This window comes from Phyllostomus discolor, chromosome 4 (assembly GCF_004126475.2).
Source record: "Phyllostomus discolor isolate MPI-MPIP mPhyDis1 chromosome 4, mPhyDis1.pri.v3, whole genome shotgun sequence".
NCBI classification, from domain to species: domain Eukaryota; kingdom Metazoa; phylum Chordata; class Mammalia; order Chiroptera; family Phyllostomidae; genus Phyllostomus; species Phyllostomus discolor.
Window position 1 is genome coordinate 11,726,892 of NC_040906.2, and position 18,566 is coordinate 11,745,457.

The window sequence follows — 18,566 nt, forward strand, 5'->3', positions numbered from 1 at the left end:
GAAGTAAATCAGCGTAGAAGGGTTTCTAGTATTAATATTTAAATAGCTTTTAGAGCAGATAACATCTGTCAACATCAGAAATGTACCCTTCCTGACAACATTGGCACGTAGCATCATCTTTTATTCTAGAGTACTAGTTATAATTCAAAATAAATGGATAACTGTAGAAAGCATGACTATAATGATGGGCAGTATCTTTTTAAAAAATTATTTTTGTACCTGTTACCAGGTTAGCTTATGTTATGTGACAAACTATCCAAACAGTTGATGACTTAAAAGAAGAACGAGTCATTTATCTCTGGATTCTCTTGGTCACCTGGGTAGTTCTTTTGGCCTGGACCAGCCTGGCTGCACTCTGCTGGGCTCGCTCCTGTGTAGTCAGCTGGTTGGCAGGCTAACAGCTGGATGACCTCAGATGGCCTCACTGGCATGTCCCCTTCTGGCAGTGGGGTCAGCAGGTCAAGTGTCTCTCATCATCCAGCGGGATAGCTTGGCCTTCATTGCCTGATGGTGGTTGCAGGCTTCCTGGCAGCAAGACAGCATGTCCAGGGCTCAGGCGCTGCTGAGCAAGCTGTCTTGTTGTCCCAAGCCAGCAGTTTTGCTAGATTGAAAGGGGGAGAAGTAGACTCCGAGTCCACATAGGCTGGAGGAATTTGTGGCCATTTATACAGTTCACCCACAGCGTGGTTCGGATTGGCCAGGGATGGCTTTTAGTCTGTTTTAAAGTAGCGTCTAATTTGAAGAAGTTTTCTTTTTAATACGAAGAATTGCCAAGTCTTAATAAAAGTGTAATAGGTATCAGATTTATTCTTTCATATTAGTGTTTTGAAACAGCAGACCAGGTAATTTCAGTATCCAACAGGCTCTTTGGGGTGGGGGATAAAACTATAACAAGGGGCTGAAACAGAAAGGGGCCAGCGCTGCATCCAACAGGGGCGCTGTAAGCTTCTCCGACTCTCTCTCTCTCAAGGAACTGGCGTACCGAAAGGAGGTGATGAGGGCTGACCTAATCAACAAAAAGGTTGGAATCAGGTATGCTCTGGAACTTCATTGATTTATTGACGGTTGGAGAGAATGCAAAAATGAAGTACGCACAGGTTATTTATTTTTTTCCTGAAACAATGCTGGGAGATACCCCTTCAGAGTAAGTGAAGTGTTGGGAAGACACCTATGAGGATGTCTGCTGTGTCTGGTGGAATTTAGAAAGAAAGGTTACTACTTCAGTTAGTAGCGTGTGTTAAAACAAAATGGAAACACGTTTTAAATAGTCCAGTGACATTTATACATTCCTATTTCAGAGAATCTCCAGAAAACCTTGCTAAGCTTCTGACCAGGATGTACTTAAAGTCAGAAGTCATCGGCGATGGGAATCAGATCGAGATCGAAGTCCCCCCGACCAGAGCTGACATCATCCATGCGTGTGATATAGTAGAAGACGCAGCCATCGCCTACGGCTACAACAACATTCCGATGACTCTCCCGAAAACGTACACCATAGCTAATCAAGTGAGACTGCACCCTTAAGTAAACACTCCTTATTGTTGGAAAGTGCCTGTCGAATGCCGGGAAGGCTGCCAGAGAAACAGAACGCAGGAATTAAGCAGTATCTGGATCTGCTGTGCTATGAGAGGCGGTTTGCTGTGGAGGGGATACAAAACAGATGCCCAGCTGAGGAGAGAAAGTTGAAAACTTGTGATGACTAGTGCTTTGAAGAAAGACAGGTTTTGAGTGTGGAGCCCTTGGTGACTCTCGAGCTGGGAGACTTATTTTCTCAGCTGGGCCTGGAGGCGGGAGCTGTGTGTGGGGAGGTAAACGTGTAGGCGTATCGGGGTGGTGAGGGGTGGGGAAGGGGTGGTACTAGCAATATATTAGTAAGGATGGAAGGGTGGTGTCCTTTTAGTGACATGTTCTGTATAGATCACTTTTTTAAAAATATAAAACTTTATAAAGGTGAATTAAAGTAAACTTTCTTTCTTCCAGTTTCCCCTTAATAAGCTCACGGAACTTCTGAGACACGAGGTGGCAGCCACTGGCTTCACTGAGGCCCTTACCTTTGCTCTGGTATGTTTCCCGGTGCTTTTTGCTCAGCCACCTGTTTCCTTTGAAACTCTGTGCTCTCTCTTCTGTGATTCCTTATATGGATGTGCAAAGTCTAGACTGCCAGAATTTCAGGTTTTAGAAGAGTAACTGTTATTTGAGATGGTACACTTTCTTGTAAAGAAATGTTGAAAGATTTTCCTAGTTGCAGAAAAACATGATGGACTCAAAAAGCGTCTTAAATAACAGATGATAGCGTATTTTACAGTTTCGTATGAGTGTTGATAGCTCACAGTGAATTTCATAACCACATTTCTCAGGTTAGAACTTTAGGTCTCCACTTGGTCGGGCCTGTGTCTGCTGGATGCCACCCTGCTGAGGGTGGGATTCAGGGACTGCTCCACATCAGACTCCTTCGTTTGTCTTTGAACATGTTCACGAGCATTTGCTTTGAGTTGCAAAGCTGACATAAGAGGCCTAAATCAGGAAATGAATTTTATTTCAAAATTAGAAGGAAATCCCCCTCCCCTACCATATTGACCATTTGAAAAGAAGAAAATGTGCATGTAATTTGTAGTTTCCTTTTCTCTTGCTGAGCATTTCTGGGGAGCTTAGTGTAGTTTTGAGCATTCAAGTAAGTTTCATTTACTGATATAGGGCAAAACCCAAAATGCCCAAAGACATCCAAAACAAGCCACTTCTTTTTCTCCCAACAACTGAGTTCCAGCCCTATAATTCTTAAAGTTTTAAAGTATTTACAGAAGGCAGTAGTGGGAATTCCTACCATTGTATGGAGACGCAGCCTCTCCCACAGTCACATTAGCGAGTATTCATAATTCACAAGATACTAACGTCAGAAGGGACCTTACAGATCTGGTTCAGCACCTTGATTTTTCTGATCCAACCATCATTTGCTCGACAGCGTTTCTGCTGCATGTGTTGTGCATCAGGCACAGTGTCAGTGAGGACGGCACAGTGTCAGTGATGCCAAGGCGCCCAGACAGGATGAGGAGTACCTGGCAGTTTACCCGGCCAGCAGGAAAACCAAGGCCAGAAACCCCGCCTTCTCTGTGATGTCATACTGTGTACGCTAGGCTTGTTGTAATGCCACACTGTTTATACATGTACACAAATGTACACAGGAGTTGTGAGCACGGATGACTTCATGTGAAACGAAATACAAAAAGATAGCTTTGGGAAACACATGTTGTTTTTTTAAATGTTATTGAGCGGCACAGAATTTGACTTTGTAGCTAGCCCCAAGCATCTCAGGGAAGCCCGTGGTCTCTCTGCCTCCTGGCGCGCCGCCGCCCTGCAGAGTTGGTTCTGTGCTGACAGCTTCGGTCCACGCACGGTCCCATCAGTCAGCGGGCCCTGTACGGAGGCCTTCCCGGCTCACACAGCAGGTAACTCAGGTAACTTGGCCCACTCCACACAGCAGTCAGCTGTGGGCCAGGGACTTGGCCCGGGTCTATCTGTACCCAGGGCCTGCGACTCCTCTGTCCCACCAGGAGTGCCACTCTGTTCACCCGTCCAAAGTCTCTTCACCACATCCGTTACCACCAGGGGAAAGGAGTGGGGTGCTACACGGCTTTAGATTTATAACTACAGTTTTCCTGTAGGATTTTCATCATTAAAGGTATTTATGAAGTTATATACTATCAAAGCAAAACTAAACTTCTCTGAGTGTTTTATCTACACAAGAGTGCCAGCCCTTTTCCTAAAACCCAGCTGTTGACTTCCCAGGTTTAAATTAAGCAAGTCACATCTCATCATTAGGAGTTTTGCTGTCTGTTTACTTGTTATAATATTTTCTTTTAAATTACCTTTTAAAACTAAATATCTGCTCTAGCCTTATTATAAGAATTATATTTGTAAAAATTGTGGGCTTCATTTACTTGTATTTTCATAACACTTTAAAATAAACACATAAATATTAACATTTAAGAAATATTCCTTCCCATATACTAGCTACTGTCAATTCAGGCTACCTTGCTTTACACTGCTTGTTATTTCTGTCCCTGATCGTCTGTTGTCATGGTCAAGTACAGGTCACTCAGATACCACCCAGCTGCATCAACACGTGTCTGTGGAGCCTTTTTCTTTTGTTCAGACAGTACGAGTTCTTTTGGAGAGTAGATTGCATCATGTAAATTGCATTTCCTAATTGATTGAGCACATTATATCTAAATCTTGTTGTAAAAACTCCTCAGTGGGAAAAACGGTTGCTCCTAGCCGGCTGGCCCCCATTTTCCACCCCAGCCCCCTGGCAGATCAGGGCGCCTTTTCTGCTGTGCCTGGGTGTGGCCCCAGGATCCTGCCCGAGAGCGCGCGGGGGCGAGAGCTGGCGTTGGCATGAAAGGAATCAAACCCGTGCTCGTTTTCTGAGTGAACTACAGGCCTGCTAGCCCTGGAAGATCACGCTGTAGAACTGGGCAGTGAGCCGTATCACGGAGCACTGGGAAATAATACAGTGATCTGATGGTGTGCTAGTTTTATGTTAAGTTTTAACTCTTTTTCAAAGTTAGCATTACTGTATGTGGTAATAAAATATTTTTAGTAATGATTTATTATCATTATTAATAGTTTTTGATCACTTAATTCATGCCAAGCATTTTATTTGCATCATCTCTTCTCATTCATTATTAGATTTGCTATATCTAATAGTTTTATTTTCACAACTCCTGCCTGCCATCCTGGTTTTTAAGGGCGAGCATCTTTGTTTTTGATGGATGAGTGCTCAGAAGTTTATGTATTACCTGGAGCTTTATTGAGTGCATAAGCAGGGAAGTTAAATGGCCACTTGAATTCGGCTCTCAGTCCTGCCGTTCCGCCCTAAGTCAGTACTGACTTAACGGAGCACAGTCGTGGTCAAAAAAGAAAGCCACAGGGACTCCAGGGAGGGAGGGAGCTCTGGCTGGCGTCACGAGGGACACTTTTGTGGAAGAGCTGGAAGTGAGGTCATTGAAGTGCAGCCCTGGGCGGGGGGGGGCGGGCAGCAAGTTGTCAGGAGGGTGTTTCAGGTAAAGGCAGGTGAGAGTGTACGGTTCCGGGGACGGCGAGGGAGTCGAGGGAGGTTAGACGGGTAGGGCAGGTGGAAGGCCAGCTTGGGAAGAAGACGTATCACACCCCCACCTCCGTGTGCACGTGCACTTCAGCGCTCTGTCAGGGGAACGGTTAGTGTGAGATTGCACCTGCTGTGGGGCCGAGTTATTTGGAAAGTGTTTATTCTTAGCTTACTCTTAACTCACTGATTTGAGCAGAGAATCAACATTGCTATAGACTGTTGACTTTCATGGCATTAAATGCTTTATGAAATTCGGTTATTACTTTTCCCTATTGAACTATTTTGTATGTATTGTCTTTCTTAGTGCTCCAAGGAAGACATTGCTGATAAACTTGGTTTGGATATCTCTGCGACACAGGCAGTCCATATAAGTAATCCTAAAACAGCTGAATTCCAGGTAAGAATTTCCAGTGGATAAGTATTTCGGTAAGTATAAACGAGGCAGTACGTAAGTTACGAAAAGTCTCCTCACACTGTTATACCTCAAATGGCAAAATATTAGAGCTTTTTAAAAGTCTCTTCTTGGATAAGTTTATAAGTTCTTACTTTACTGACAAAAATTCTTAAAAGTTTAAAATCTTTTCTTGATTAACTTTATAGCTGGTTCTTACTTGCTATGTATGTTGTCTAGCTCAGTCTTGTCTGAACTTTCCATTTTATAATTGATTTGTTAATACTCTTCTCAGATTTTGTCTTTTTCACCTATTTATAATAGATGAATCAACACACCTGTTCCCAGTATTTCCCTTAAGTCGTTCACTTTAAAATTAGTCGTTACATCAGTTCCCGCCTCCGCTGCCTGTGTCTTCCACTGTAATTGTCTACTTTACTGGTAGTTGCATGAGGAGTTCAGGAATAGTTACATGAGAATGATATTACATTAGTAGTAAATGTTAAATGATCTATGTTATAGATTAGGACATTAACTATAAAGAGCATTTCAAGGCTATAATATATCTTTGCTTATTAGTGACTTCACATCTCTTCCGTACCAATAAGCTCTCATTCTGTTTTTCTTACGCACGCAAGGTCTAGGGGACCGGGCAGGGGAAACAGCAAGGGTGGAGGTCTGAGATGGAAAGCTGCTTGCAGTGTGTGGGTGTGTGGCTGGACCATGGGAAGCCAAGGGGAACGGCAGGGGTTGAGGTGGGAGAGGGGCCAGGTCCAGGTTCTATAGGGTCCCATGTCGGGCATGGATTTTATTCAAAATTGTATGGACCTGTTGGAGATTTTTGAGCAGAGTAGTTTCATGGTCTGACTTAGGCCTGAAAGGGTCACTCTGGAGAGCGGAGCGCAAGGGGGCAGGGATGGCAGCAGAGAAACCAGCCTAAGCAGCTCATGCGAGAGCCTGGGAGAAAGACAATGGCGTGGGAGCCTGCAGCTCCCAGACTCCTGGCGGTGCCGTCACACCATCGCTCTGAAGCCCTGCCGGCAGCACGGTGGCTCCACGGCCGGCACGGCTCATTTGCCTTAGAACGAGACCTGTGTTCCAGGCAAAAGCAGAGAAGTTGTGTGGTTCTATGTTTGTTTGTTTGTTTTAAAGAACTGAGATGTGTATTTGTACCTTTTGGCTACTCAGCTGGAAACCCGAGTCGCCGCCTGCCCCGAGCAGCTGCACAGTTTTTCTAGCACCTGCACATCGGTGACCGGTTTCCCTCGTTGTCCTGGAGTTTTAGTTGCATTTACATTTTCCCTGGTCCGGTTTCTAAATTCTTGATTAGTTCATATTTAATCTATTTAAATACAGGTTTGGGTAAAAGTAGGTTTACAGTTGTGAGTATGTGAAACAGAGTTAATTCTTATTTATTAATTGTATTATTTTCCATATGAACAACCATAAACCTACTTTTGTCCCACCCTGTATTTATATTTCTTATAATTACCTCAACTTAATATAAGGCAGGATATGAAAATTTACATATTTGAAATCTTGAAAGCTAACTTTAATTTTAAAAATGATAACATAACCAATGCTAGATAAAAGCAACTATATTTGCTATAATATTTGTTTATCACTTATTTTTTAAATCAAATTTATGATTTTTTTATTTTGTGAATTCGAAAGTCAGAACATTTTTAGCTTTTTGAATGACCTGAAATTGAAAAATAAAAATGGCTTGGCTGTTGTTACAGCTATATGGTTAACCAATTACTTGTTTTCACTTTTAATAAAATAAATCTTTAATTGTGAAAAAAGTGACAGATATTTAAGCACTGCATTTTCCAGAAGTGTCTTCTTGTGAAGCCACGGGTCTCTTGGCAGTGTCTTCAACCAAGTACACTAGTTCCCCTTTCATATCTGTGGTTTCGCTTTTCTTGGTTTTAGCAACTTGTAGTCAACCCAGTCTGAAAATACTGAATGTAAAATCCCAGAAATAAACAGTGCATTCATTTTAAATTGCAGCTGTCCTGAGTAGTGTGATGAAACCTTGCCCCTGTCCCTCTCCGTCCCATCTGGGACATGAATTATCCTTCCGTCCGGCACCTCCATACTGTTTACACTGCCTGCCACTTAGCAGCCGGCTTGGTTATCAGAGTGGCTGTCGAGGTGTGGCAGTGCTTGTATTCAAGTAACCCTTATACTTAATAATGGCCTCAAAGCGCGAGAGCGGTGATGCTGGCAATCCAAATATGCCTAGGTAAAGCCATAAACTTTATCATAGGTATGTATGGACAGGGAAAATCGTAGTACATACACATGCACCCATATACAGGGTTTAGGACTATCTGTGGTTTCCGGCACCCGCTGAGGCTCTTGGACGCATCCCCTGATGCGAAGGGGGAAGTACTGTGGGTTTGGGTCCTATTTGGCCAGTGCAATTTCCCGTCTGTTCCTGTAGGTGGCACGCACTACCCTTCTTCCCGGCCTCCTCAAGACCATCGCAGCGAATCGGAAGATGCCCCTCCCTCTGAAACTGTTTGAAATCTCTGACATTGTAGTGAAAGATTCTAGCAGAGGTAAGAATGAGCCACCTTTGGTTTGTATACCTAAAGCATTTTTTTATTATGAAAATTTGAACTGTGTGTAAAAGTAGAGAAAATAGTATAATTACCCTCATGAGTCCAACACCCAGCTTCAACAATTATCAAAATCTGGCTAAGCTTCTTCCATTTAGACTCCGGCCCACCTCCCCATATTATTTTAATGCAATTCCTGGACATAACATCGCACCAGTAAGTACTGTAGTGTTGCTTTCTCAACGATAAGGCCTGTCATTTTTGTCTTTTCTAAATAACCCAAATAACAATATCACGCCTTACTATAATTAAACATTTAATTAGCATTTCCATTTTCACAATTGTTGCATAAATTTAATTTTCACCATCAATTTGAATCAATCCAAGCAAGGTCCAGACGTGTGGTTACTGTATCTCGTATTTCTTTTACTAGAAAGCAAATTTTAGCAAAGAATTTAATAACACTTTTGGAAGAGCCCTGTTGAAACCTCAGCCTGAAAACCACTCCTGAAAAGGAGTGTTTCTTTTTTCCTTGCGTGGTACGGCCTACGTGTATATCGTGTGAAGGCACTGGATTTCCGCCCTTCTGGTTTAGTAGCAACTGTCACCACCACTGGTGTCCCGACGGCTGTGTGTCGCCAGTTGGTGACTGTGAATGTGTTTTACCAGTTTTTGTCTGTCTGAATATGGTCTGGACTCATTAGTAGAGCAGGTGGTTTGGTTCAGCATTGGGAGTGTAGCGGTCATTTAATAAATGTGCATTTAGTGAGTGCTTATACCTCATGGCTGAGGAGGTCTGTCTCGGTCAGCTTCCCGTGTCCTGTTCAGACTTCCCCATGTCTGCAAACGCACCCGTTTCGAGCTGCATACGAGGTCCTCTCTTGGTGAGCAGTCCTCTCAAATGACCAAATTGCTGGCAGTATTTCCTTGGTTCCCGGGAATTAACAGTTCAAGTCCCAGCAGTGTTTATTCGGTGAGGCTTACGCCAGACTACAGAATTGCGAGTGTGTGCTTACAAGTCAGTTAACACAAGCAGAGGCCTTTTCCTCGCCCTGTGTTCGTGGACCGTCCGCAGCAAACTGTTCAGCCCGCGCTGGGTTCCCCTGCTCCCCAGCGTGCAGCCTGCTCTCCGTCAGCGGCATCGCCTTGCGTTCATGTGCTGCCTTTACTTTTCAAAAAGAATTTTTTAAATATGCTTCTTCACTTTTGATTGTTAAGCCATCTCTGAGGTAGATGGTACAAAAAACCCTGTCCCCTTTGAATATATAGGAAAATTAAGACAGAAAAATGGTTGTTTTCCTAAGCCTTCATAAATATTGGCCTCAGAACTAGGGTTAGAAGTTTGATCCCCGTGCTTGTGTCCTTAGAGGATAAAAGTGCATTTCCTGCCAGTCCACAGAGAACTTCCCCTGGGCGGTACAGCTGCTGTAACAGGAGCCTGGAAATCCTCAGCGCCAGCTACACCCGGCTATGAGGGCTCTTGCGCCTCGTCCTCCACTGGTGCGGCTCACTACGGATTCGGTCTAACTCTGGTGTCAAGTTGTTCTGTTCCCTGTGACTTGTTTTCTTTCATCTTCTCTGACTTTTATGTTGTTTGACCCTTGGTGACGCAAACGTATTTATAAGTGGAGAGTTAGGTTAGTGACACTAGGTTTCCTCAAAGGTTTGGAATACTGGTTTAGCAGTAAGCCTCTTCCCTAACTGCAGGGGCTCCCTGCAGGGCTGCACGGCTGGGAGCTGGGGGGGCACAGGCAGGCCGCTCAGAGTCTGGGGGGTGGGGCGAGGAGCAGGCTGTGGCCCCCAGAACCGCCGCAAGGAGGGTATCGCCGCTGGCTCGGAGCACTTGGGAGCACTGACTGCACCGCACTCCTGGGCAGAGGTGCCGTTACTGTTTGTCCCCCCTCTGTAGCTCTCGGGGAGGGCCTAGACAGCGCCTCCGCTCTGCCCCAAGGCCTGGGCTCGGGGATAACCCACCCCGGAGAGGGAGCCGGGCTGCAGTGCTGGTGCTGCGGGCGTTGCTGATGATGCACCAGTGCAGACGCTCTTGAACTCAAAGGTTTGCCTTCCCACTGCACTGGGTTCATTCCGTCAGGAAGAGTAGCTCTGGTTTCTGCGGCAGACCTCCCCTGTTCCTGCTTCCCGCTGGGGCTGTTCTGCTCTGCCTGCCCTGCCCGGCCGTGGCATCTGGTAATTACTCTCACCTCTTGTCCTGCACCATTTCGTTTATTCCCTTTCTTTAAAAGTGTCTGTCACTGCGATGTGAGGGATGAGGGGAGGTACATCTGCTCCGGAAGTTTACCGTCTTGAAATCATAGGTTTGCTTTAATTTATTTGGAGTATGTTTCCTCTTTAGCTAGTCCTGGATTTTATTTCATAACAAAAGTAGCTTTTCCGATGGATTATTTTAAATATGTACATGTGGACGCCCTACTTGTCATCTGGTGTGCATAGACACCGCTGGCGAGGCAGCCCGGCGGTTCCGGACGGAGACTGCAGCCAGCGTGTCCGGTCGCGGTCGTGGTTCTGCCGCTCCCCTGCTGCTTCCCTTTGGGCAATGTGTTTGGTCTCTCTGTGCCTTAGTTTCCTTGTCTGTACCGTGGGGATAATAACAGCACTCATTTCGATAGATTATTATAAAGATTAAATTAAAAGTTCCAAGCCCTGGCTGGCGTATCTCAGTGGATTGAGCACAGGCTGCGAACCAAAGCATCGCAGGTTCTATTCCCAGTCAGGGCACATGCCTGGGTTGCAGGCCATGACCCCCGGCAACCGCACATTGATGTTTCTCTCTCTCTCTCTTTCTCCCTCCCTTCCCTCTCTTAAAAAAATAAGTAAATAAAATCTTTTTTAAAAAAATTAAAAGTTCCAGCCACATCACAAGTGCTGTTTGGTATCTACTTTTACTGTTAGGGTAGCAGCAACCCCACACGTCAGGCACTGAGGATCTTGGTTTGGCAGTTTTCTGTGCGAGTGACTTGAAAACCTTTGCTGGCTATTCCAGGATTCATCCCCCCTTGCTGGGGACACTCGGGCTCATTTTTATCCTAACCTTTGCTTAATTGGTTTTTCTTCTGTTGTGTACTATTTTTTTTCTAAGGATATGAAAACCAAAATGTACTCATATGGGAATTTACTTTAGAAAAACAGGAATGTTGTTTTTGTTTTTTTGTTTTTTCAGTAATTCATCACCCACTTCTTTTTAATGAAATGAGCACATATGTTTTTACTGCCTTTCAAAGCAGTAAGCATTTCTTTGTTGGATTTACATTAGTCATTTCCTCCTAAATAATAAACATTTTTGAAGGAAAAAATCTAGTCCAAGAAAAGTGAAATGATAAAGGGGGTTTCCAGTTAATATGAAAGTGTCCAAAATTTTCCTTAGCTGGGGCAAAACCCAAACTGCTGATTCAAAAGGGGGAGAAATGGCCCTAGCTGGTGTAGCTCAGTGGATCGAGCACAGGCCTGCAAACTAAAAGGTGGCTGGTTTGGTTCCCAGCCGGGGCACATGCCTGGGTCAGGCCAGGTCCCCAGTACCGTGTGCACAATAGGCAACCACACATTGATGTTTCACTCCCTCTCTTTCTCCCTCCCTTCCCTCTGTATATAAAAATAAATAATCTCTTTTAAAAATTTTTTTAAAAAAAGAGGGAGAAATGTGTGGCTAGAGTGAGCAAAGCAGTCTCATTCATGGCCCAAAGTACTTTTGAGTTCCTGTTTTGTGTGTGTGTGTGTGTGTGTTTGTTTATGCTAAGGGCTGCTTAGAATATAAGAGGAAGAGTGGATAGGGAACAGACTTCTCTGGATAGATGGGTAGTGTGCAAGGTGCCCTGATAGCACAGGCCTGGCAGTGACCAGTGCCACTAACTTGCTTTGTAAGATTCGGGCAATACCCAGCACCACCAGCCTCCCGCCAGTGCTGTGCGGGCGAGCACGTCTTCCAGAGTGGAGATGAAGGAGGGTCTGTCCTGGGTTTCAGTGCGCCTCCCACCAGCACGCCTGGCCGCGTTCCTGTAAGAGTGACCGAGGGACTGCCCGCCCCCACTGTCGTGCTCGGCCTCCTCCGACAGTGTCCTGTGCCGGAGTGGACTTTTTCACTGAGTGGTCGTGTTGGGGTGCTCCCGGCCTGGCCGCCCAGCTGGTGACTGAGCCTGGTGCACTGCCGAGTATCAAGACTTCCGCTGTGGCTCAGACACGTTCCAGTGCTTTGAGGCTGAGCCAGCCACTGCATTTACAGAGTTTTAAGATCCAGAGTTGCTGCAGCATTTAAAAAAAACTTAGTCATGACTCAGGGGACTGAGCTGATTTATCCCTTTTGTCGGGCAGGGTGGCATGTGTCTTGTGCTGTGGGGTAAGTTTTCGGCTCTATAACAGGGAAGTCGGTAGAGGCAACACTGCCGCTGACAAATCAGGCTGCTGGGTGAGTTATTGATTGGTTCCAGTTGTTAATACCTTTGTTTCTTCTGTTCCACGTCAAGGGTAACTAAACTACAAACAAAATAGTAAAAAATGACTGTAGAGGAGCAGAGGACCTAATTGTGAATTCCTGATCTTTATGCAGCCATATTTTGGGAAGTCCGACATTCTGGCTTTTTATTAAATGCAGCCTGAAGTCTGCCATCACGGTTTATTTCACTATGGTTACCGAGCCACCAGCATGCCTAGACGCTCACTGAAAAGGCGGGAGAAAATGCATCTCGGGGTTGAGTTTAAGTTTAAAGGGACCCACAGCCTAAGAAAGATGACTTAGTTGCCTTCGTAAAGTACGGAGGGTGATGTCGATTTAGCACAAAACAGCCGTTCTGTTGTCAGGGGGCATATGGCTATGGAGAACCCTGATCATCAAATTGCCGTGCACTTTAGTTTCAACTGCTGCGTTCAGAGAATTTGGGGGTTTAGTAATTATTCTAGTGGGTGGAATAGGTTAAAGACCTTTGGTCCCTTGAAGGGCTCCAGCTCCCGCACTCGCCTTAGCACGCTCACGTACCCCGGCCGTTGGCTTCTTGCTCAGACACTTCCCCTCTCCAGAGCGCGGCTGTAGTCCTGCTGCAAGTCTCAGTTCCTCTGCTTCCCAAGTCCCTGCTTCGGTCGCCTCTAGCATTTCTCATTCTCACCGAAGCGGATTTTCTCGTCAGGAATGGTCTACTTCTTACCTTCGTTAATTTGGCTATGGAGCGCCAGAATTTATTTTTCTAAGTTTAGTCGCGATATACTCAATATATTCAAGATTCTTGTTCCTTTCTCCTCTGTGGGCCACTGTAGCTGCTGGGAACATAACTAGTTCACGATTCTTTTATGATTTGGTTTGCTCTTTCAATTTGCTCTTGGTTGGTACCATTCATGTATCTGTCTTATAGCGTAACCTACTGAAATACAGGGTTCAGATCTTCATAGTTTTTCCTATAACTCTTTGATGGATAAAGAACTCAGTAAAAGTGCTTTCATTGTGACCCTGTGAAACGCTTCAGCTCTGGGAAAAGGTCCATTAATTCTGCAGCCATCGGATCGTGGAAGATTATCTAGCGTCCGCATGTGGACTGTGGTTTTTGAAGAGCGCTTATGTCATCCGTGTGGATTAATTTAATTTTACTTCATATTTTTGGCATGTAGGATTTCCAATTAATAATTCAAAAAGTATGGGCGTAAGGCACATTGACATTAACTATATTTGAAGTGGCATCATTCGCATATGTGATGGCATCGTAACTGTGTCAATAACATCATTTTTAATACAGAAAGTTATTTTAGTGTGTTTGGTTCCACACAGATCTGCTAACGTGAGTATAATGTGATCTGTCATGCGTTGCGTATTATATTTTTTTAATAGATAAAAATCCATTCCAGGTTTATGTTAACTAAATAAAAGCCAACCCACAAGACTACAAGTGTGTCCTTCACGCATTGAGAAGGTCATAGATTTTTCCTCACATTTGTTTTTTGGCTTTTGGCATTATATCAAAAAGAATAAAAAGTCTGTATTTTGGTGCTATAATATAGATCCATTTTAAGGAAAAATATTCTTTTCATTATGTACGCTTTTAAAATTGAGGATATATGTGTAGTATCCTTAAGAACTTTCATGAGTATTTATTTCTGACTTGTAAATAATTCTATTCTCTTAATATTAAAAAAAATATACATATGCAACTTCTCCATAATCCTACTCCTAGAATTAGTCGGCAGCCATTGCCCACTCACATGCAGCCATGCTTTACGCTTCTGTGTGTAGCCAGCTATATGGAGGCATGCTTTCTTGAACCGACACCAGTGAAATTATGCTTCACCCGTCCAGCTTTTTTCTGTGAACACATTCTGTTCGCCTCATTCTTTTTAATGACTGCGTAATATTCCATTATATGGATGCACTATAATTTATGTACTCAGACTGTTGTTGAACATTTAGATTGCTACCAAGGTTTTGCTAAAATGTGTCTGTTACAGTGACTATCCTTATACTCCTATACAAACATATAATTTTAGAAATAGAGTTGTTAGGTCTATAGCGCTACACATTAACTGTTGCTCTCTTGTCAAATTCTCTTCCAGGAAGGATTTTTTTACAAACTTGCAGTCCTACCAGGAATGTATAAGGGTTCCTGTTTTCCCATATTAGATATATTTTTTAAATTAAATTTATTGGAGTGACATTGGTTGATAAGATCATTAGAGATCATTTTTTAAGGTGCATGTCTTCAGGGAATTCTTGTAGCTTTCGAGAATCATTTAACACTGCTCTGGAGGTTTTCAGGAGATGACGTTTAAGCTTCAGTCTCCTGAGGACCAGTGTAAAGAAATTTATTGGATGGAATGGACTAGAAGTCAAGATGCTGTATTTTCTGAATATGGCCAGACTGTTCGTCTCGAGCTCAATACCAGCCTGTGGTTATCCTGGGAGCCTTTTTGGTTTTCCAGTAGGCTTTCTTCTGGAGTCTGTTTTTGGGCTTCTGGGTGAATGTGAGAGTAGCGATGCAAAGGGTGAAGAATTCTGCTCTTTTCCGGTCTGTGCCATATATGATAATACAGGCTCACACCCCTGATTCTCTCTTAATCGTTGGTGCTTTAGTGAAAGAGGCTCTACCCCAAGGAGGACCCTATTCTAAAAATCTGAGTTGTGTGCAGGAACCACCTAGTAAGGGACATCATCTACCACCCTTGTTTCCTTTATCTCTTGTGAAAGCTCATCATTTGGCAGGTTCTTCCCGCGTACAGGAGCGGGGCAGCTGCCCCTCTTCTGGGGGGTGAGATCAGCCTCCCCAGGCGGTGCTTTGAAGCCTGTGCAGTGCACAGGTAATTCAGGCTGGCGCGCGGGGCAGGCCCGCTCACAGGGCGGGCTGTGTGATGGCACGACACGCATGGGCGGTCTGTCGCCGAGCTATAAAGGACTGAGTCATTGGCAACAGGCCCTCATTTTGGCATGAAGTTTAAATGCTTCTCATTTTGTGGAGTGCAGTCAGTAAACTTTGTGATACAACACGGTTCTTCAGGGCAGCACACTAGGAAATGGGAATTTTACTATGCATAGCCGTTTCTCCAGGGAGGAATGGGAGGAACTGAGACTGGGGTGCTTTTTCCCTTTTTTCAGTTCAGCCGCAGTGGAGGGCCTGTCTCGGAGAGAGGAGAGGAGCAAGGCCAGAGGGAGGGAGTGGTAGCTCTCGGGAAGTGTGGAGACCGGCCAGTCGGTGGTGGGAGCTGGGAGGGCCACCTAAGTAATGAGTTTCATCTAATTTTTATGGTGGGTTGAGTACAAAGCCCTGAAAGTCAGTGACCTTTCTTAAAAATATTGCAAAACTGAGTCTAAAAATTAAAAATGTATAGCTCATTATTGTATATGTGTGATGTGCATGCAATAAACATCCTGAAACCTTTCTTGGAGTGGAGTTTTCTAAAGCCCTGTATTTTTAATGTAATTTTATTCTGATCATCAGAATCACTTAATTTGTTTTTAATTGTGAGTTTTTAAACTAGATGTTGTTCCTCCTATCAGAAAGGTAAGTTTTACGTAATTTGGAAATCAGCAGAGAAGTATCCCAAGGCAAAGGTTACCAAAACAAGGCTTCCAGTTTACGTTGCGAGGTTCCCTGAGTGGGGGCACTACTGTCGGGCTGTGCTCTCACAGCAGCAGTGGAACAACAAAGTCGTCTCAGTGCGTGTCTGCGCGTTAAAGTGGAAGCATGTGACACCAACAAATGGGTACCACATGGCAGAGATGCCCAGGAGCACTCAGCATTATGAAAGGGGCGATTTAGTTCTGTTTCATTTCATTTTTTTTTTTCCTTCAGGGAGGGAGAGGGGAGGAGAGGGCGAGAGGGAGAAGGGGAGAGATTGTTCCTACACAGGAGTCAGGCCCCTCCTTTTAGTCTGTGCGTGTGGTTGGCTTGTTGAGGTTTGATGCCTGCCTGATTTTAATACCAATCTTTACTCTTACACCTTCCATTAACGCTTTTAGATACCAGAATTCTCCATCCTTGCCAACGGAAATGATGGAGAGTGACAGCAATGCAGTGCTCACTTTCCTACATCAGCTGACTCTTACGCTGACTTTGAATGGGGCCTGTGGTCTTCTGGCCTTGGCCTGGTTCAATAGTTACTTGTGTGTGCTCACCTCCCCTTCCAGGCCTTAATTTATTTATTCAGACAATGATGGTAGAAGCGTTAGTTTGGGCAGGTCCTGTGCTGGCTTTGACTATTACTCTCTGGGGTTACCTAGAGAGGAGTGCCTGAAAGTAGCAGCTCCCGAGAAATGGCATGTGGCCAGAATGGTGATTTCTCCACGAGTGGTCCGACAGTGTTTGACTTAGAAGATACTTTCCATGAGTGAAAATACTGTTGGTGACCAGAAACTTCGGTTAACTGACTTCTAAAAAGAATTTACTCCAGTAACTAGAATTCTTAGAACACTCAAACATTAGCTTATCATATCAAAACCATTTCAAGAATGGAATCTTTGACTATATTAGGTAATTATATATCCGCATATGAGTGTGCCCTTAAATTATTTGTTGTCACCTTGGCTGGCATAGCTCAGTGGATTGAGCGTGGGCTGGGAACCAAAGTGTCGCAGGTTCGATTCCCAGTCAGGGTACATGCCTGGGTTACAGGCCATGACCCCCAGCAACCACACATTGATGTTTCTCTCTCTTTCTCCCTCCCTTCCCTCTCTAAAAATAAATAAATAAAATATTTTAAAAAATTATTTCTTGTCATCTAAATCCTTGAGAGATTTAGAGATTTCCACTGGATGGTGGAAAGAGCATGGGTTTTAGAGTCAGATGATTCTGGTCTAGTCCTGGTTTTATAACTTACTAGCTGTGTAATTAGTTACAATTAGCTCCAGCCAGTTGGCTTGGCTTTGTGCAAAATGTTTCTGAGCTTTTGTTTCTCCATTTCATTTTCCCCATTCTATTTTATAGGGATAATAAAACCCAGCTTACATGATTTTCTTGAGAATTCAGTAAGATTATAGATACATTGATAGATCGGTACTGAGTACCTGGCACTTAGTAAATAGTTAACATTAATTTCCCTTTTCCTTTTATCCCACTTATGTGCTCACTTTTATATTACTTTAGTAGTTGAGTACAGTGTCTTAAAATAACATGTTTTATTTCATTATCAGGAAGGTAAAAGGTATTCAGTATTTTGTGTCAATTATGCAAAGGGGATTGTTAATCAAAAACCTTTGAGACTGAAAGTTTTTCTGAAAGAGAGGATTTATCGAGCCATATGCTAGCCAGAAAAAGGACCAGGTCCCAGAGCATATGGTCTGAGCCACCCACAGCAGGGCGACATGGAGAAGACATACGTGTCTGCCTTCCTGGGGTTGAAAGGGCTCTTTTTTTTTTTTTAAGATTTTATTTATTTATATTACAGGGGAAGGGAGGGGGAGAAAGGAGAGGGAGAGAAACATTAGTGTGTGGTTGCCTCTTGCATGCCCCCTACTGGGGACCTGACTTGGCCCACAGCCCAGGAATGTGCCCTGACTGGCAATTGAACCAGCTACCCTTTGGTTCGAAGGCCAGCACTCAGTCCACTGAGCCACACCAGCCAGGGTTGGGGCTCTTTTACACAAAAGGAGAAGAGAGATGCAGGTGGTTTTGGATGAATTTACATTGGCTGTAGGTAAGAGGGCGCTGGAAGAGGAGAATGGGGGCAGTTCTGGGATAGATGCATATTCCACAAGGAAGCACGTGATGCTTTTGGATTGGTTGTGGGCGCTGGTTTGGAAAGTTCATGTGTCACCAGTATGCAGTGCCTTCTGGTGGTCGGCCATTCTCTCTAGGTAACTGAGGAAATGGCCACCGGAGAGTTAATGCACTCGTACACTCAGTTAATTCAGCGTACACTCAGGAGCGTAAGAAGGCATTAGTTGGTTTTGGCCCTTTTACCATTAACTGATGAACCCTTCCTGGCTTTTCTTTGCTCCGTGCAGCCTGATGTGATTTAACTCAGGACATCTCAGAAGTTCTCCTTCTCAAAATAAATCTGTGGGAAAACTTTGGCTCAAGAC

At 44.2% G+C, this 18,566-nt stretch overlaps 1 protein-coding gene across 1 annotated transcript in view; it reads left to right on the top strand.

The window, feature by feature from the left end:
• Positions 1-18,566, top strand: part of FARSB (phenylalanyl-tRNA synthetase subunit beta) — a 53,449-nt gene that overhangs the window by 14,893 nt on the left and 19,990 nt on the right. The window contains exons 11-15 of the mRNA XM_028509536.2: positions 971-1,032; positions 1,299-1,506; positions 1,981-2,061; positions 5,409-5,501; positions 7,945-8,062. Coding sequence (XP_028365337.1) covers positions 971-1,032; positions 1,299-1,506; positions 1,981-2,061; positions 5,409-5,501; positions 7,945-8,062 — 562 coding nt within the window. The remainder of the gene's footprint in view (positions 1-970; positions 1,033-1,298; positions 1,507-1,980; positions 2,062-5,408; positions 5,502-7,944; positions 8,063-18,566) is intronic.